General features: G+C 29.4%; 1 protein-coding gene across 5 annotated transcripts; it reads right to left on the reverse strand.

Annotated features, from left to right (window-relative positions):
- Window positions 1-4479: 4479 nt before the first annotated feature.
- On the reverse strand, window positions 4480-21647 carry LOC105254946. Of its 5 annotated transcripts, none has more exons than XM_011263937.3 (14): window positions 21430-21647; window positions 18477-18527; window positions 12009-12159; window positions 11712-11928; window positions 11327-11422; window positions 10143-10380; window positions 9669-9973; window positions 7995-9591; window positions 7580-7866; window positions 7393-7474; window positions 6972-7314; window positions 6566-6806; window positions 5635-6485; window positions 5227-5398 (listed from the first exon to the last, which is right to left on the reverse strand). In XM_011263937.3, the coding sequence occupies exons 3-14, from the start codon at window positions 12134-12136 to the stop codon at window positions 5227-5229; spliced, it is 4557 nt and encodes a 1518-aa protein (XP_011262239.1). In that variant the 5' UTR covers window positions 12137-12159; window positions 18477-18527; window positions 21430-21647. The 5 variants fall into 5 exon arrangements, with proteins under 5 accessions (XP_019884224.1, XP_011262238.1, XP_011262239.1 ...); XM_025411280.1 differs by lacking the exons at window positions 18477-18527; window positions 21430-21647 and adding exons at window positions 14276-14556; window positions 15805-16186; XM_020028665.2 differs by lacking the exons at window positions 18477-18527; window positions 21430-21647 and adding an exon at window positions 14276-14574 and having other exon boundaries at window positions 4480-5398.
- Window positions 21648-21974: the final 327 nt, after the last annotated feature.

The following is a 21974-nucleotide window of genomic DNA, read 5'->3' on the forward strand; positions in this document are numbered from 1 at the left end:
TAACGCAAGCGTGAAAATTTTCGAAAATTCGTTTCTTATTATTTTATATTATCAGGAGAATATATTTTGCGAGGAGGTCGATGATGCATTGATGACCTCTTTACAAATCATGTTCTCCTAATAACGCAAGCGTGAACATTTTCGAAAATTCGTTTCTTATTATTTTATATTATCAGGAGAATATATTTTGCGAGGAGGTCGAAGATGCGTTGATGACCTCTTTACAAATCATGTTCTCCTAATAACGCAAGCGTGAAAATTTTCGAAAATTCGTTTCTTATTATTTTATATTATCAGGAGAATATATTTTGCGAGGAGGTCGATGATGCGTTGATGACCTCTTTACAAATCATGTTCTCCTAATAACGCAAGCGTGAACATTTTCGAAAATTTGTTTCTTATTATTTTATATTATCAGGAGAATATATTTTGCGAGGAGGTCGAAGATGCGTTGATGACCTCTTTACAAATCATGTTCTCCTAATAACGCAAGCGTGAAAATTTTCGAAAATTCGTTTCTTATTATTTTATATTATCAGGAGAATATATTTTGCGAGGAAGTCGATGATGCGTTGATGATCTCCTTACAAATCATGTTCTCCTAATAACGCAAACGCGAAAATTTTCGAAAATTCGTTTCTTATAATTTATATTATCAGGAGAATATATTTTGCGAGGAGGTCGATGATGCGTTGATGACCTCTTTACAAATAATGTTCTCCTAATAACGCAAACGTGAAAATTTACGAAAATTCGTTTCTTATTATTTTATATTATCAGGAGAATATATTTTGCGAGGAGGTCGATGATGCGTTGATGACCTCTTTACAAATCATGTTCTCCTAATAACGCAAACGTGAAAATTTTCGAAAATTCGTTTCTTATAATTTATATGATCAGGAGAATATATTGTGCGAAGAGGTCGATGATGCGTTGATGACCTCTTTACAAATTATGTTCTCCTAATAACGCAAGCGTGAAAATTTTCGAAAATTCGTTTCTTATAATTTATATGATCAGGAGAATATATTGTGCGAGGAGGTCGATGATGCGTTGATGACTTCTTTACAAATCATGTTCTCCTAATAATGCAAACGTGAAAATTTTCGAAAATTCGTTTCTTATAATTTATATTATCAGGAGAATATATTTTGCGAGGAGGTCGATGATGCGTTGATGACCTCTTTACAAATTATGTTCTCCTAATAACGCAAACGTGAAAATTTTCGAAAATTCGTTTCTTATAATTTATATGATCAGGAGAATATATTGTGCGAAGAGGTCGATGATGCGTTGATGACTTCTTTACAAATCATGTTCTCCTAATAACGCAAACGTGAAAATTTTCGAAAATTCGTTTCTTATAATTTATATTATCAGGAGAATATATTTTGCGAGGAGGTCGATGATGCGTTGATGACCTCTTTACAAATCATGTTCTCCTAATAACGCAAGCGTGAACATTTTCGAAAATTCGTTTCTTATTATTTTATATTATCAGGAGAATATATTTTGCGAGGAGGTCGAAGATGCGTTGATGACCTCTTTACAAATCATGTTCTCCTAATAACGCAAGCGTGAAAATTTTCGAAAATTCGTTTCTTATTATTTTATATTATCAGGAGAATATATTTTGCGAGGAAGTCGATGATGCGTTGATGATCTCCTTACAAATCATGTTCTCCTAATAACGCAAACGTGAAAATTTTCGAAAATTCGTTTCTTATAATTTATATGATCAGGAGAATATATTGTGCGAAGAGGTCGATGATGCGTTGATGACTTCTTTACAAATCATGTTCTCCTAATAACGCAAGCGTGAAAATTTTCGAAAATTCGTTTCTTATTATTTTATATTATCAGGAGAATATATTTTGCGAGGAGGTCGATGATGCATTGATGACCTCTTTACAAATCATGTTCTCCTAATAACGCAAGCGTGAACATTTTCGAAAATTCGTTTCTTATTATTTTATATTATCAGGAGAATATATTTTGCGAGGAGGTCGAAGATGCGTTGATGACCTCTTTACAAATCATGTTCTCCTAATAACGCAAGCGTGAAAATTTTCGAAAATTCGTTTCTTATTATTTTATATTATCAGGAGAATATATTTTGCGAGGAGGTCGATGATGCGTTGATGACCTCTTTACAAATCATGTTCTCCTAATAACGCAAGCGTGAACATTTTCGAAAATTCGTTTCTTATTATTTTATATTATCAGGAGAATATATTTTGCGAGGAGGTCGAAGATGCGTTGATGACCTCTTTACAAATCATGTTCTCCTAATAACGCAAGCGTGAAAATTTTCGAAAATTCGTTTCTTATTATTTTATATTATCAGGAGAATATATTTTGCGAGGAGGTCGATGATGCGTTGATGACCTCTTTACAAATCATGTTCTCCTAATAACGCAAGCGTGAACATTTTCGAAAATTCGTTTCTTATTATTTTATATTATCAGGAGAATATATTTTGCGAGGAGGTCGAAGATGCGTTGATGACCTCTTTACAAATCATGTTCTCCTAATAACGCAAGCGTGAAAATTTTCGAAAATTCGTTTCTTATTATTTTATATTATCAGGAGAATATATTTTGCGAGGAAGTCGATGATGCGTTGATGATCTCCTTACAAATCATGTTCTCCTAATAACGCAAACGCGAAAATTTTCGAAAATTCGTTTCTTATAATTTATATTATCAGGAGAATATATTTTGCGAGGAGGTCGATGATGCGTTGATGACCTCTTTACAAATAATGTTCTCCTAATAACGCAAACGTGAAAATTTACGAAAATTCGTTTCTTATTATTTTATATTATCAGGAGAATATATTTTGCGAGGAGGTCGATGATGCGTTGATGACCTCTTTACAAATCATGTTCTCCTAATAACGCAAACGTGAAAATTTTCGAAAATTCGTTTCTTATAATTTATATGATCAGGAGAATATATTGTGCGAAGAGGTCGATGATGCGTTGATGACCTCTTTACAAATCATGTTCTCCTAATAACGCAAACGTGAAAATTTTCGAAAATTCGTTTCTTATTATTTTATATTATCAGGAGAATATATTTTGCGAGGAGGTCGAAGATGCGTTGATGACCTCTTTACAAATCATGTTCTCCTAATAACGCAAGCGTGAACATTTTCGAAAATTCGTTTCTTATTATTTTATATTATCAGGAGAATATATTTTGCGAGGAGGTCGAAGATGCGTTGATGACCTCTTTACAAATCATGTTCTCCTAATAACGCAAGCGTGAAAATTTTCGAAAATTCGTTTCTTATTATTTTATATTATCAGGAGAATATATTTTGCGAGGAGGTCGATAATGCGTTGATGACCTCTTTACAAATCATGTTCTCCTAATAACGCATTTAAAAAAAAAAAAAAAAAAAAAAAATTTCGCGAACAATTAATGTTCGAAATAATTTACGCATTGCCATCCGCGTTTTGTGGGCTCTTAATGCTCTTTACTTAATTATCATGTTGATAAATACATAGAGCCGTATTATTTACCAATTTATTTTGAAAAATATTTATTTCATCTTTGAATATTACAGTATCTGTCGCGATTGAATAATTTATTTATTATCAATTTACACACATAAGTATTTAATTGTTATATAGCACTGGTGCTACCGGCATTTCGTGGACATAGCACGGAACAAAACCAGGAATTGTGTAATTATATATTACCCTCTGAGAACATTCATGGACCTTGACTTTGTAGTTCATGTCCATGTTTTGAATGTCCATAGAGGGAGTATCACTTTTGGGGTCACCTAAAAGCAAGCCGTGACATCTCTCAGTCTTCTCTCTGCACCGCATATGTTTATATTTGTCATCTGAGATTTCTGCTGACTATTGACAGAGAGAAACCTCATTTATATAAAAAAAAATTTGTTTTAATATTCAAAAGCGTCACAGCACTCGTGTTATCGGCATTTCGCGCATGTAGCCCGGAACAGAACCAAAAATTGTGCATTATATATTACCCTTTGAGAAGATTCATAGTCGTTGGCTTTGTAGTCCACAGAGGGCGCATTGCCCAGAATTACCTAACCTAAAAGCGAGCCATGCCATGACAGATGACAGCTAACAGCTGACAGATGACAGCTGATAGCATGATATCTTTCACAATCAGTCTTCTCTCTACTGTTTATATTATAAAATACACTTATTTTGTATTTATTTTTTTATCTACGTGCGTTCTTAGTTAATCAAATACATCTATCAAATACAAAATTTATTTCGCACTGTCGCGTCCACAGAATCATCTAAAACGAGTTGAGACGTCTTTTAGGCTTCTCTTCGCTAGTACTCCGACCTCATATATTTATATTTATATACAATTATAAATTAAAGTTAAAATGTTCTGCAGTTGCATAAAGATATTTTTCAATTTTTTTTGTAATTAAATTTTTTAGTTGATAAATATATACTATTGGAGAAATATAATTTACAATAGATTTTTTATTTGTTTATATTATGTCTTACATACCAAGAAATACACGAAGCATGTAAAAAATGTGATCACTGCCATCGTAAAGATACATGCCATGACGATTCGTACATCGAATAAAATCAGGATGAATTGATGATACGTGATGCGCAAAATATAGACATAAATAAATTATTAAAGTCACAGTATATAAACATCAAAATAAAGTATATATCACGTGTATATACTAATAAACTTAATTGCCTATTTACTAGAATCACAGTTACATTCATAATATGTGTAAGTTATTATACATCTCTTGTTATGGCTTTTTACTCGTCGAGCACATGTTGAGCCATTTTATTCGCGCACATGTTGAAATAAATGAATCTAAATATAGATATTCATCTATAAACTAAATATAATATTCGAATCTATGACATGTAATATCATATAATATCCTGATGTTCTCGATAGCGTTGCTAACAATAATACTATTAATCTAATAATACATTTCGATAGAAACGAAGTAATCTTGGTTAAATCTCGATTAAAAATAACTTTACAAGCGCGTGATAATTTATATGACTGTATAGCTTAAAATTTAATACACTGTACATCACTGTTATATCGTGCAGAAATTAATTTGAACTTTTCAACTTGCTCTCGCAACTTTCTCTGTTATTTTTACTTTGCTTCAAGAATGACATTGCGAGTGTTGAGCCAGTCCATGGTTATGATTATGATAGTGAAATGTTATTGAGAAGAGGACCTAAGTTTGAATGCTGCGCACACATGCTCGTGGCACCAAACCTCTTCGATCGCCTTTCATACATAGCAACCATTTATTATCCACCTCTAATATTACTTTCAATTTCTCCCCTTCTGCAAACGAGAGCTGACCAGTATCCGATGGTATCCTGTGAGTGAGAGTGCGAACTTCTCTGCAATCGAGACGCAGAATCATTCGGATATCGTACGGATATTATTCGGATATCGTATGGATCTAAAGAAAGAGAAAAAGAAAAACGAGCTAATACAAAACAAAAAAGATATGAAATATAACAAAGTTACAGTACAGTCCAACTCATATAAACAAAGAATATTTGCAATATAAAACTGGATGCAAAAGATAGATTCTAAAGAATATTAAATATTCACATAAAGCATCAATACTTACTTATGTGAAGATTTTGGAGCTGGCGTTTTCGAAATGGCGGTGAAGGCTGGACGCGGTAAAGAGGTCGAAGCAGCTCGTCTGTGAGGCGATATTACATTCTTATCATTTGTTATTCCATGTGATTTGTAGGGTAACGAACTTGGACGTGCAGTTCGCGTGACGCCTAAGATGTCCTGATCAACGCGACTGGTACGTCGCGTCGTGTTTTTCGTTTTCGTGTCCATAGATCTCTTTGGTGTCGTTTTCGTTGTAGGAAGTGTAGTGGGTTTCTTTAACGAAGGGATTCCTGATATGGGTGACTTAAGTTTCGCAGGAACATTTGCCGCAATATTAAACTGTTTTATTGGTGATGTAAGCAATCTAGGTATCTTCGACTTCCCTAATACTCCAAAAGTTCGAACTGGCGATGAAGGAGTTGTTACTGCAGATTGAATCTTATTGCCTTCCTTGCCAATCATGAATTCCCATTTTTCCTGAAGTTTTTTGAATTTTGTTTCGTTAGAAAGAACATCATCGTCACTTGGTTTAAAATCGGGATTTAATAGCTTCGGTTGTTGTAACTGCTTGTTTGCTTTTCTGTTTAGAGAAGAATGTTCCAGGCTGTCTGTATAATCTTCAGAATCTTCGGAAGTAAATTTATCTAATGTGTAAAATGTTTTCGGACTTAAGGCGCTGAAATGCTTTTTTGGGTTCTGAAAGTCATCTTTATGCGCAACATATTTGTCATCTATGTTGTAAGCAATGCGAGACTTTGGCCGTGTTTTTTTCGGACTGAAAGCCATTCCGCAGAATTCCGGTTTCTCATCCTTGAAGTCTTTCGAAGTTAAATCGGCATTTCTAAAGCTCATGGCCTAATAAAATTATATCATATGAGTGCACGCAATATCAAATAAAAAAAACCTTGGTGATAAGTTTTCTCAAATATACGTACATTCATGGTATAATTATTCATATTTCCAAAACTATTCTGCAATTGACGATATTGATAAAGAAGATCCAAATGGAATGGACAAAATGCAAGTGGATTTAAAATATATAACAATGAATCGACAATTTCTCGGACATTAGCATTCACTAAAGCCGCAACGAATAAACTATTGTTAGTGTAATGTTTCCGTAGAATTGATTCACGTGTACATAGATATGCAAACCACGCATCTAGAGCTCTTAGACTGAAAGAAAAACAAATATAAATATTAATATAAAAATTTCTCATGTTTTAATCAAATTAAAAATAATATAATATATGTAAATGAGTTACATGACGATTTATATTATGAATAAAATTATTTAAATACGGAAATATGTAAAAAAAAACACTGTAAATTTTAACTTACTTCAACAAACCAAATACAAATGCATGAAATTTTAACATTCCTTCTGTAATAATATCTTCACCATTAATTTTTTGTACCAATTCATTCAAGGTTTTCGTAAGAGGTCCTTGTTGAGAACTAGCTTCCACAATCTGCCAAACACTATTAGTAATTGGTCCAAATGTGGAGTTTAAATAGGGTTTTAAACCATCTGACATTATAGTGTATAAAGCTGGACACAAGGTACTCAAACAGATTTGTGCACACTCATTTCTTTCGTTATAATTGGGACGACTGTGATTAGAATCGGCATTCCAATATTTTAATAAAAGATCTACTGCTCTATTTACAGACGATACCATTTCTAGAAAAAAAATAAGTTATATTTATGAAATCTAAAATATTTTTACTTAATTATATTGAATAAAATATAGGCCCGTACTTCTCTTTTCCTCAAATTCTACCAATTTATTTTCAACAGCTTGATCCTGGTTTTGATCATTTACAATATTGAAATTATTTAGCTGAAATTAATAAAAAGTTTTTATATAATAATTATACATATATAAATACATATATAAATTAGAAGAAAAATAGCTGTTTGTGCTAATATTAGCTTAGTATTTTACCTCTGCATCTAGATGCTTTTTTTTTTGGTTTACGGCAAAACTGACAGTTTTTCTCTGTGATTCTCCTACGTCGACATCTCTAACGAGTGGATCTTTATTCATTTTCAAAGCTAAAAATTTCCTTACATGCGATCTCACTTTAACTTCAGCATTGTCGATATCTCCCTCGCTTTGTGACGAAATTGCACTATGTTTTAGATATTCTTCCAATTGCTTGATATCATCATCATTATGCTGAGAAATTTCCGATTCCATGTTCGTATTATTTGTAATCTCATTTAATTTCTCTGCAATAATCATTATCAAATATTAAACAAATTTTAATTAAATATAAAGTTAAATATGTTTTTAAATAAATATAACAATATATCATCAAAATTAAGAAAAATGCCGCGCGATTTTTTTCTAGTCTTACCTTTAAAACATCTCTCCGCTTCTGTCTCGTCGACATCCTTCTCGGAATCTATCGCTCTTCCGCAGTATAATAATTGTAAATCATTGTTCATATAGTATGGCTCTTGTAAAGACATCCTCTTGTTTACCTCTGTGGATAGTTCCTCCGATTGCTCGCCTACATCACCCATCTCAAACATGCTATATCGTTTATTCGCAAGCATTTTATTTTTCCGTAAAATACTTCTAGGCAACGGCGGTCGTGGTGGTACTCTACCGTTATTAAAACCAGGTTCGCCTTCACCCTGCAACAACGATGCTGATCGCTTCGGAAGAGATGGGCAAGTTTGTCTCGTTTGATTGAGCATATGCATCTTCTTGTCATTATTCACCAGACTAGTTTCTGAACTAATACTATCATATCGATATAAATACAATGGATTGACTGCGTTGTTCAATAACGGTGGCTGATTTGTCGAAGAATCGGTTAAAATCGTCGATGATCCTCTATATCCGGAAGATGGTTGCGTCGCGGTACTGCTCGTTGACGAAGTATTAGTCGGTACAATTTCGCTGATAGGTCCAATTTTGTGACGCATTGGAGGAGATAAACAGAACAAGGGTCGCTTAACTTCTTCGTTGATATTAATATACTTTGATACTTCTGGTACATCGTGCAAGATCTTTTTGTATTCATATGGCAAGAGAAACGTCAACGACTCCCAATCCTTTATATGTGCGAACCCACGTTGTCGCAACGCGTCAATATCGTTGCATGAAAATGGCTTACTCGAATGAATGGTACGTTTCCATTCCATGTTGTTTTTGTCGAATGTGTGTGGCTTCAATGCTAAATTATTGATTTCAATATCCTTAAGTTTAAGAAACGACAAATCAGGTAATGTGTAATTAGGATACACAATATAAACTGGTTTCTTATTTACTATTGTTTCTTGCAAAAATGGTTCATTTTTATCCTTGACTGTGGTGAAAATTAAGGAGGTTTGAATAGCATTGTCTTCCATGTCTGCGTTTGCTTGTATACCCGTTGTTCGAAGTATCGGTTGCTTTTTGTCAATTAAACCGATGTTCTGTTGATGTTCAGAAGACTCGTTAATTATATCAATACTTTGTTGACCACTTGTGCAGGCTGATTTGGATGTACTTTCCGAAAACTCTTCGATTGATGTGGATGACATCATTTCAATTTTATCATTTTTGCACCGCGATGCACATTTTAGAGTGTTCAAAATTTCTTTCTGGTTTTCCATATCACGATTATTAGTGATATCGCGTCTGATCCAATTGATAGAAAAATCATTTTCAGACACGCGATGATCACAAACATTATCTTGCCGTTGTATTTGAGTATTCGTATTGGTTGCGCTGTCGTTACTATCATTGTTGCAGCTAGCGGAATCTGACTGATCTAAAGTAAAACTCATTCCTTCCACACTCATGCTTTTTTGCTTCATGAAGAGCCTGACAAGGCTTAAATTTTGTAGTTTTTTCGTACCAGCATTCTCCGCATTGTCGAAGCTTTCCGCATTTGTCGAACAATTTACAGATCCAGAATTATGCAGTCTTTGCATATGATTGTTTGATTCGGTGGAATCAACCTGCATTGAGGCAACACTTGTAATCATTTACAAAATTACATAAAATATAATGATTAAAAATAGATATTTGTACTTACGTGGAAGTTAACGGGTATATTAGCATGCTGAAACTTTTGAATGCGAGAAAAATCCGGTAAACTTCGACTTCGTTTACTCATTCCACCAAGTGTCAAATTAACAGCATTCTGTGCGATATCTGGTATCATGTTATTGTTACCAGAAGGATGTCGAGTTATTGCTTTATTCATGGAGGAATGTTTCAAATTACTCCATGTCGTGTATATCTTTGAGTCTGAGCATGCCATTGATAAGTCCAATATAGTTTTCATATCTTTCTGTTTATCATAGAATACATCTGATGATTCATACGTTTTATGTTTATCTAGAAATAATAATATAGATTGATTAATTAAGAACTAATTAAATAATAGGTTGACTAATTAAGAAAATAATTAAAAGAAAATTAAGTAAAAAGAAATTTCTTAATGAGTTAAATTATATTCTAGATTTTCAAAATTAATTTATATCAGCCTTTATGCAGTGCACATTACCATGACTTTCAAAATCTTGGGATCCATCCGAATACATAGTAATGCTACCCTCAAAAGCGATAGTATAATTATTTTTATTATTTGTTTGACAAGTAAGCAACATGTCTTCGCAGTCCAGTGAATCCACGCTGTAACTACCACCTGATGGTAGCATTGATGTTTCCTTTACTGGGGAAAATAGCAACGACGACTTGCATATGGATATTGTATCAGTGGTAGAACATGCGGAATCCTCTCCCTTTTAAATATATAATAGTATGTCATTTCAATACATATTAATTAAATGTTAATTATAAATAAAATTTCCTTTTATAGGTCTTGTAAAAATGATTAATAAATTACTTTAATTAATATTATATTTATTAGTTAGTTTTCTAACATTAGAAATTAATAAAATTTTGATTCAAATTTGTTAATTTTAATATTATGTTTGTATCCATATAAGAAAAAGTAAGCAATCTGATATTAGATTATATTAAATATTATTTTAAATGTTATGTATATTAAATTGTTTATGCAGAGTATCTACTCAAATTTTGTAAAAAAATATCCTAAAAATTTCTCAATCTTCCAGATATTTTTGTTCAAAATTCTAAGTAAAGACAAAAATAAGATTTTAAAGATTTCTCTGTGACTTTCTAATATAAGTTTTTTTAATGCATTTTCTAATGCTTTTCATTCATACAAAAGAAAAAAAGGCACTTAAATTTCAAGTAATTTACAAATACTCAGAAAAAAAATGAATAGATTTCATAAAATATTTTTTACTCATATAACATTTTTATTTTTTATCACTAAAATCACAATGTATTGCATATTGAATATTTTGTCCAAATATTGATGTAAACAGAAATAGATATATATTTATAATATATTTCAAATATATAATTCACAACTGTGTTTATCGGTAAAATTCTCGATTGTTTAATATAAGAGCAAAATTATCAGAAATTTTTTAAAAATTCCATTAAAATCTTACGCGATTTCTTCAATTTTTTCAGAATTTTTCACAAAAGAAATTCTTGAAAATTCAAATTTGTCTTTTTCCACAAAAGAAATTCTTGAAAATTTCAGGTTTTCCATATTTTTCCAGAGAGTAGACACTATGTTAAATTAAAAATTATCAACATGGAAAAAGTTTTTCACATTGATTGGATTTCTATTTTTGATAGCCATTATCATACCTGGCTACTAGTATGTGGACTGATAGAAGAACCAACGTCAAGCTTTTCCATGACAGATCCAGATATACTGGCATATTGTTCCCTTTGATAGTTAAACTGTAATGATAATGAAACACATTCCAGATTAAAAATATTATTTAAAAAATTTATAAATAAAACAAGACACAAATTACACAAAACTATATTCTTATTCTTATCATATAATGTAAAAGTTTGCATAAACTGTCATAAATTTATAATGCAGGAATGAGATAATTAACTTTACAATTTGCATAATACATATTCCTACATCTCACATCAATATCAGCTTATGCTTATCGTTAGCTTAAGTGGTAAGTTTGTAATAATTATAATTAACTAAATTTATTCTATATTAAATTGTTACTTCAGAATGTTGAGCTGGTTCTGTACACATGACAGGTAGAGCTGTAAGCAAAGTATGTATGTCTGCTGTTCGAAAACTCTCCATATCAATTTCTGCCAGATTAGCGTCCAAATTACGAGCAAGATCATCATAATAACCTAGATCCTTAGAGGAGTAAGACACAGAAAGTGATGAAATAACACTAGGATGGATATGTAGTCCTCCACCATCTCTATATCTAGAAATTATACAAACATATAAATATATTTTAAGCATACGATGATATCAAGATAAATACAAGAATCTTAAATTAATTACCCATAATCGATAAACCATTGATATTCAACATTATCCTGAACAAATTCCGAGCCAACCAAATCCTGTTGGATGGAATCAGTTGCTGGATTAGAGTTACAATCAGACCCTGGAGTTTGTGGCTCTTCCATTATTGCTGTGCCTTCTTGTGCAACTGAAAAAAATAAGAAAAATATGAAAAAAATTTGTACTTATATAAACATACATGAATAAGTATTAATATCATTTTTATATTTGTATAATAAAATATCATAGGGATGTAATTAATATGTATAAAAGTCATTTCCTATATAAAATGCTTGATTAAATTGTCGAAATTACGATTAAAAAAATATAAAATGACGAAAGTATTCGTCAAATATGCAAGAAAAGTCATTTGAGAACTTACAGAAAATTGTTTATATTTTGCAATTTTCATCAACAACGTAATAATGCGACGAAAACTTGCCAAGAAACCCACATCGTAATAAAATAAATCTCGACAGCTCGTTTCGTGTCATAAAAGTAGTAGAAAAATATGAAAAATCGCACATCACAATTTCATAATACTCACGAAATGCTAGTTTTCTTTCTCTTTTCTCTGAGTCAGATCAGAAATCTGACTCATAGGATAGAATAGCATTGAATTGACCAATCAGGATAAAGAAATCTTTGCTCCTTTTGTCCTGATTGGTCAATTAATTAAACATTATTTTACTCCAAAGAATATCTCCGAACGCATTCTTTTTTATTAATTTCGAAAAAATAAATCGATTATTGTAAGTTGTTGTCTGACAAACTTTATTGAATAATATAATGGATAGTTACTGTAGCAAAAATTTTCTAAATCTTATAAATTTTCTAATCAATCGATACATTTGACAACTCGTCATATGACAAATGTAATGACATTCTAAGGTGATATTCATAGTTTGTTCTTATTTCAAGATCATCTTAAGTAATGTTTTAAGATACTGACCTGTGATTGGTTTATAATATCTTAAGATATTATAAACCAATCACAGATCAGTATCTTAAGATATTATAAACCAATCTTAAGATATTATAAACCAATCACAAATCAGTATTTTAAAACCAATCACAGTACTTAAAACGATTTTAAATATAAGAACGATCTTTGAATATCAGTTTAAAAAATCAATATTAGTAATATCGACCTAAGACCAGGAGGATAGACTTTTGCATGGAGCACTTTGCATTAAGCAGAGGAAAATTGATTGGTTCATTTTGTTTCTTGTACATATACTTATGAACTAATCAATTTCCTCATGTTTATGATTATGCATTCATGCAAAATCTGTGCCAAAGAAAACAGACGAATATAAAAGCATAGTTCTATATATTTGAATGTCATACGAGCTTACTTAGTAGTAAGTATCCCAGCTACTTGATTTACTAAAGAGCACTGACTCATACATTAATAAATATATGATACATGCAGATACACAAATTGCATCTGACATATCATATTTATTATTATTAACGTAAGTTTAAAAAAAATATATAATTTCTTTAATGTGATGTAATTAGTGACTATTATCAAATAATTGGTCTAAAACCGATATGAAAGAATTTTTAGATTTGATTCAATTCACATTTTACAAAAAAAAGTACACTTAGAGAATATATTTTAAATTATTATTTAAAATTATTATTAAAATATATTAATTATTAAATATATATTGTTAAATATATTATTAAAATATTATTTAAAAATCATGCATGCAAAGCTAAACATGAAAAATCGAAAATGAGTAAAACATAGTTTTGGAATGTAATTCTTGATTTGTTCAAGTCTTTCTTTATAAGGATTTGTTCAAGTCTTTCTTTATAAGGATTTGTTAAGTTTTGCATGCATGCTGCTCATTTAGGAAATATATGTATAATTCTATAAAATTTGTCAAGTTTAGAGAATGATAAAAATATTTCACTTGTGCATATAAATATTTTACATTTTCTTTCAATTCAAAATTATTTCACTTATGTATGTACATTAATGTAAAATCTAAATTTTTGTTAAATTAAAAAATACATAGATTATTCCGCTCACATCAGAAAAAAAAATATAATTTACAATCACAATATAATTATTTAATTGTAAAATTATATTACACAGATGCATACATGCACAGATAAAATATTTACGCTTCCTAAACTGAATAAATTTAATTGTATAATTATAGCATTTGCGAGCAACAAATATTATATTAATTTAATTATGTAATTATAGCATTTGCGTGCACTCCATCAGCATCCTATGGCATTCTTACGTTTTCGCGAGATACATTTATCTTCGCAGGATTGCCAACAGTGCTTATGCCTGGGTATAGAACTCCTGTGTTGCTTGCATCGTTTACACTGCCTGTTGCAAGTAGGAGGCAATGGCCACGTCAGCGGTGGTGAGCACATTCGGCCCACGGAAAACTCTGCTATCTTCATGATGATGCACAATAACAGCACTAACATTATTCGTTGACAAAATACGTCAGAATTCGCACAGCTGAATGCCGTTTATTATAATAGCATTTCTGTCCATGTGTATATCGAATCACTGAATGGAGTAATATATGTTACATGTGATGATAGAGTCTATGATAACGTCGATAACGATGATTTGTTATCGCAATTTCGGAGCACAATGATGCATCATGTAACTTTTATACTTCTTCAATGTGCTGCGATTTTTAATGTTTGACGTAAAACGTTTTTTTTTCATTTACGTAATTCTAGATTTTATTATTGTTTATTATGTATACTCTTTTCGCGATATATATTTCGAAAAAGGTAATTTGAACAATCATTTATTAAAAAGAATAATCAACAAATTTGATCTGATAAACAAAATACGTAATAAAATTTAAAGAATAAATCTATATAAATTTAAAGAATAAATTTATATAAATTTAAAGGATAACTCTATATAAATTTCAAGAATATAATCTAATTATATAGAATATGATTGTAAATTAATGAAATGTAATTTTAAAAATAACTATTTAGCAACAGAACTAGTGTAGTGTAGCTTAATTTTTTATAAATTTACGTATCATTTTTCCGTAATTAAACATATGCATATTTATTGTTGATAAACATTGCCAAAAGCATTGAGGAAATGTCTAAAACAATTATTTTTACGAGAAAAAAATGTTTCTGTGCATGTACAAAAAATGTTTCTACTGTAGGTATGTAGATATTTATTTTATCTCTACTGTGTAGGTATGCAGATATTTATTTTTTATATTATCGATAAAATAATCATTTGGGACAAGAAACATTTATATTTATTATTCTTGAAACATAAAATCTGTATATTTTCAATAATAAAACAATAATTGAACAAATGAAACAATAATTGAACAATAATTGAACAAATTAAAAAGTATTATTAAGATATTTCGTTCAATTATACCTGATAGAAACTAAAACTGCTGAAAACATCAGTATTCTTTAATTACTTTTAGACTCATATTAAACCCATTTAATCCATTTAAGTTTTAGTCACGAAAATTTATTTCACTCGGTTGATTATTTTTATAGTCATCTCAATAATTTTATTTATATATATTTAAAAAACAGATTATACATCAAATAATACGAATCTCTAAAAATAACTATGAAGTACAAAAGACTTTGCAATTTTAGGAACATTATAAAAGTGCTTTAAATATTTTTTTATATATTTTATATTGTTCAGGAAACAAAAGGTTTTTTCAGATTAAAATTAAATAGTTCTCGTGACTAATCGACAGGCGAGATTATCATGTATAAAACCGCACAATATAAAAACACACACACGTACCAATCGTTGTAAAACGTTATTCACGCACATACGTACATTCACAGTTTTTGCACAGTTATTTAAAAGAGAACCTAATTTTTAGAACTATTTATCCGATTAATTAAAGCACGAAAAACTTGGAAAATTCATGTTAAACGCATACTCCTCCCTGCATAAAGCACAGAGAGCAATCGGTAATTTCACCGATTAAACCGATGCAATTCAATAGTTGTCGATTTTTCATTGCCGGTTTTTCATCAAGCACGCTTGAGAGTCATGTCTTTAAAAAAAAATCCCACGTGCAATCGAGCAAAATTATTTTTCTTCGATGAAAATTCTAAATTAGACTGCTCTCTTACACGATCTGCATCTTACTGGAGGATGCTTGCACACGGCACCACACGACGCGAAGTTTGATCTCTATTAATAAATGGTCGTACTGCCTCGTATAGAGCAGAGAAAAGAGAGAGATAGAGAGAGAGAAATAATAGAAAAAGACAGAAAAAGAATGCAGAGAGAGAGAACATCGTACACACAAGAGAACGATGCCTGATGCTTCGATTTCATGCACGCGTAAATGTTTGCGTGAATCAAATCTGCAGCAGATTACAAATGCTTTGATGACGCTTGATAACATCTGCTCCGTGTCAAAAAATGCTGATCAATACATCAATTCATTCATTGAAAGTGCATAAAAATCAGAAACAGAACGCGAATTCCAGAACTTTTTATTTCAATGAAGAAAGATCGACGTAGCATTTTCATGCGAGGTCATTTTTGACATATAAGAAAGAATCTTACACCAAGAATGTAAAAAGTATTTTTATTAAAAAGCTGAGATGAAAAATATATGAATATATGAATAATAATTGTAAATAAAATAATTTTTGATAACGCGAGTTTCGATTTTTTCGAATAAATCTTAAGCTTAATTCTTGCACGCGATATCACATTTAAACTCTTATATAGTTTATTGCAATAAAATTATGTGATTCGAAAAGATGCAAAAAAATGCAAGAAAAGATGTAAGAAAATTTCTTTTTTATAAAATATTTTTTAAATTAAATATACAATTCTAAAAAATTTTTAACTTCTATCATTATAACTTCTTTATCAAATTTATAACGAATTTTTTTGTTATACAAACGCTTGATTCTTTCTCTAGTCCAATACATAATTCCTAATTATCGTATTCAGTTGGGTTGTACTATTATGTAGTGTTTTATGTCGTGTCCAATGAACAAGAATTGCCTTGGTCTAATTTTATATTCGAAGGAATAAAATGAATGAGATCAAACTTTAGTACACTGAAATTTTGTAACAATGTGTTTTAACAGATAATAATTATGAGATCCGAAACAATAGGCCGAAAAATATTTATTATTGTAAATAATTTATTAGAATTTATTAGAAATAATAGCAATGAAATGAAGAATATGTTTTATATAAGCCAAATAAAAGAAAAGCTAAAAGTTAAAAATTATATTATTATCGTAAATGAATAATCAATAAATAAAGCTATAACTCAGGTAGCAAATACATATCACTTTGACGTCAAAATTTGGTCATTTTAGATAAAAAATAATGTGATATAATGATGTAAAAATGACGGACTAATTGATAATATTTCAAGATTTTTAAAAAATGTGATTTTATGATCATTTTTTATCTATTAGTGACATTTTAATGACGCCTCAGGTAGCAAGATGACGTCAGATGATGTATTAATAATGTTTTAATGACGTCTCTAACGTCAATACATCATTAAAATGTCTTTAGACGTCATCTGCTATCTCGATCATGAATCTTTTCCTCTAGTGTAAACTCGTGAAAAATTTCATTATCGAATATTGGAAAATTTAATGAAACTTTTCACAAGTTTACGCTAGGGCAAAAGATAAAGCTCTGAGATAAAGCCCTGAGATAATTGTGAAAAGAACATCAAAATTATACAGAAAATTATTTATTTGACAAACAAGGGTTATTATAAATACATTTATGTTTTGTATTTGTTTATCAATCTTCAAAGAAAAGTACATATAATATAATAAATATGTAAGTATTATTTTATTAAATATTTTATATTTTTATTAAATCAAATTATATATATTTTTTTCTTAAAAACTATATGTTTTCTCATCAATTGATCCTCATTACTGTGTATAAAATTATTGAGTAAAATGATCAAAAATGAATATTTTGTGGAATATTTTATAGTTTTTTCATATAAAATTATTTCAAGTTTCATAATAAAAGAACTCGAAAGTACTTAATAGAAAAATGCTTTATTATTGAAAATCTCTCGAGGTAAGCTGAAAATAGCCACAAAAAAGCCATAAAATATGGATGTCTTCATTTAAAAAATCCAGGATGAATTTCCTATAATCTCAACGGACACCATCCAAAATCTAATTAATATTCTCTTATTTTCTTTTCCTCTTAGAACCAAACAAATTTATTTAAAATGTTTTCTTCTAAAACATACGGTTTTTGAGATATTTGAGCGGATAAATTAAAATGAACTATACAACTCTCCAATTATATACATCATATATAAAATAATAATATAATTTTCATATTGCAAATTTATCATACTTGAACTTTGAGATACCTTGCAATACATGCAAACACACACATACACAGTTTTTTTTCGAGTTATGCAAGAAAACCAATAAAGAAAATTTTTCACTTACCAATTTTATTTTCGTTACCATAAACGGTATCCGTGGCGATATTTAAAACACCTAAAAATAAAATATTTATCATATAAATATTTATTATACGTAACATTAAACTTCTGCATTAAAACTATTTATTATTTAGATAATTTCACCTACATATATCCAAATTATTTGTATTTTTCTTCGATATATAATAAAATTATTAAAAAAGTAGAGAAAAATCAGTAGTTAAAAATTAAAATAAATAATGTATTAAATATTATGAAAAAAAAAATAAATCTATACGGATTGATAAGATTAAAATTGTTTGAGTTTTGACGACAATAATTTTCAGATAACATGATTCAATGATAATCAGTATGAAATATTTTCCATCTCACAAAGTTTTCATAATTAATATATTATACTTAATACATTAATTATGAATAAATTAGATGTGATTCTATAAGTTAAAATAAGAAATTATCGAAATATGGAAAATTGTGATTAAAAGTTCAAAACGATGTATCTTTCTTTCATTTTGATCCTTAATATTATTCGATCACATAAAAATATAGCTCGTGTATCGTTAATATTGACTTTCAAGTATAAAAGTCAAGTATAAAAATTTATTGTGTATAAAAGTATAAAAATTTATTGTGTACAGACATACACACACTCAATTTTTGATATAAATAAAATATATGGAAGTAAATATGTACATGTGCGTGCGTTTATCTTTACATCAATTGATTCCGCTCAGCATTCTGTGTATAAAAGTATTGAAGTTACGATAATCTAAAAATATTCCTATCTTTTTTCCTCTTTCAAATCCTACAACTTTTGTTCGGAATATTCTTCTTTAAAAATGCATTCCTATCTTCTTTTTAATATAGAATATCTTGTAAATTAATGAAATATCTCATAAAAAATATTCACATTTTTCAATTATTCTGTCTTAATACTTTTACACAAAATAATGAAAAAAATCAATTGGCGTAAAGAAAATACATAGTTGTTCTTAAGAGGAAATATGAATTTTTGCAAAGAAGAACTACATATTTTTTCTTAAGAATAATTATATGTTTTCTTTATATCAATTGATTCTTCTTATTATTTTGTGCATAAAATTAATCATAGAAATATAAAATAACCGAAAAATATGAATATTTTATTAAATAGTTCCATAATTTATGTGAAATTATTAACTTCAAACGTAAAATACTTCATAAGTTATATTCAATTTCTGACTATTTTACTTTTACAACTTTTACGCAGAACGTTGTGTTAATAGTATATACTTTAATTTATTAAATATATACTTTTATATATTTTTAGGGAAAAATTTTATTGGCTGTTTCGTATTCGATTGTCATTAACGTAATAGACACACTTTGTTTTTTCTCATATCATGAACTAATGTAGATAATTGATCATTTTCATTATCTGTAAACTGAGCGTGAAAACTGAATGTGATTTCATTTATTAATCATTAATACACCGTTAAAAAGTATATTCAATTCGATATTTTAAAATGTGTGCATGCATTTATTATATATCGCAATTAACGTTTGATCTAAATTTTGCATGGTCAAAATGTTCAAAATTAATGAGCATTACGAATGCATAATGTGCAACCAGCTGTCATCATGTAATCAAATGAAAAAATGAATAATAGAGAATTCGAATTTGGAAATTACGCTACAACTAAAATTTTAAAAACAAACACACATTTTACCATTTCTTTAAATTGATCTAGCTTATTATACGCTCAAAAAAAATATTTTGCTACTGCAAGTAGGTTTCTAGGTGTCACGACAAAAATTTGTCACTATTTTTTGTATCTGCTAAAGAATATTATGTTTAACATGTAAAATTATAGCAGCAAATTCTAGTAATACTTTTAAATAAATTTAAGCTAGATTGCCACATATTTAATCATTGCATTGGATAAATATGATTTTCTCTATAGAATGATGTAAGAAATAACCAGAACGATGTAAGAAACACTTTGTTTACATATTGTCAAACTTTGTTTGACAATATGACAAATGTAACAAATACAAATAGCGTGAATAGTGTGAATAGGCGTCAGAAAGATTTTTTTTTAATTTCACCATCAGTTTTAAATTCTATCTCTGTTATTTAGATTAATTAAGTACAAAACATATGCGATATCATAGTATTTGCTAGTCATTTATGTATCTCAATTAATATTTCGCACCTAAAAATTGCTATAATTGTAAGACTATTTTTTTTAAGTATATGAAACGCAATTTAAGGAAAAATCTTCTGTGAAGTAAAAGAAATTTTTAACAAATTTAAGAATACTTTATTCTCATTCACAGAAATTTTGAATGTATGTGTGTGTATCCGCAACATAATTTGATAAAATTATCTTCTAAAAAATTTAAAGCACATTAAAAATACAAAAAGATAAAATATAATTTAGAAGCAAAATTTACAATTATTAAAAATTAAATATTATATTAAGTTAAAATTTGCGTACAAAAATTTTCTATGTAAATTTAGAATTCCTTTCCTACTAAAAGAATTAACATATGTAATTTCTTATTTTTATATCTTTTTGTTTTATATATTTTTAAACACAATTTGTTAAATTGAATAATATTATGGAATTGAATTGTTGCAAATATTTTCATATGCCATATATTACAAAATATTTCGTTGCATTTCTTGATTGCAGTATTTCGCAGTTTCTCAAAAGTACAACGAACTACTGGAGAACGAACGATTCTAAAGGGTATCTCTTCATCGATTTTATGGGACTTTCGAGGTCAATGATATATTACACTTGTTAATGATTCGATGACGAAGAGAGGGTATTACTTTTTTTACGCGAATGCACGTATCCAGCGACAATTGCAATCTCGCACAAAAGATAAAAAAAAGAACGCAGAAACAACCAGAGATAGCTTGCGTCGCATTGTGACCAGTCAATATTAGAAGCTACTAATATACTCACGTTCATGACGAAGAGCCAGCTGATAGCCATACTAACACTCGCACCCTCGCGTATATTAGTTAAGACATCGCGATCAATTTTTAATAGCACATCTTAATGAACAATTGTCTCCGCGTTATTGACCGATTATGGAGTCTTATGCGATGTAACACTTTTGTAAACGTATATTCTGAATCACTGGAATCGAGCAAAACCCCTCCCTAATCGCAACAGCCCTCGTGCAACTGCGAGCGCGCATGTCCTTCGAGAGCAGACCGTATAACGAATTGTTAACGAGAAAAGGGGATGTTGTCTCTTTTCACTTAAGACTCCTTCTGCGAAGGCGAAAACAATTGTCGAATTAAAAAATTCAATTTACTTTCAATATTATTTAATGCATTTATGCCATATATGGCAATACTTATGTAATTAAAATACTAAATTATTTCTTTCGAACATTATGATTAGAAATGTTATTTTCAATAAAATACGGTTTTTGTGTAAAAAAAATAAGCATCGTTTTAAAAATTTTTTTTTTCAAATATTGAAAATCTTTACATTTTGAT

The sequence above is a fragment of the Camponotus floridanus genome, unplaced genomic scaffold, assembly GCF_003227725.1.
Source record: "Camponotus floridanus strain SB8 unplaced genomic scaffold, Cflo_v7.5 scaffold39, whole genome shotgun sequence".
Taxonomy (NCBI): domain Eukaryota; kingdom Metazoa; phylum Arthropoda; class Insecta; order Hymenoptera; family Formicidae; genus Camponotus; species Camponotus floridanus.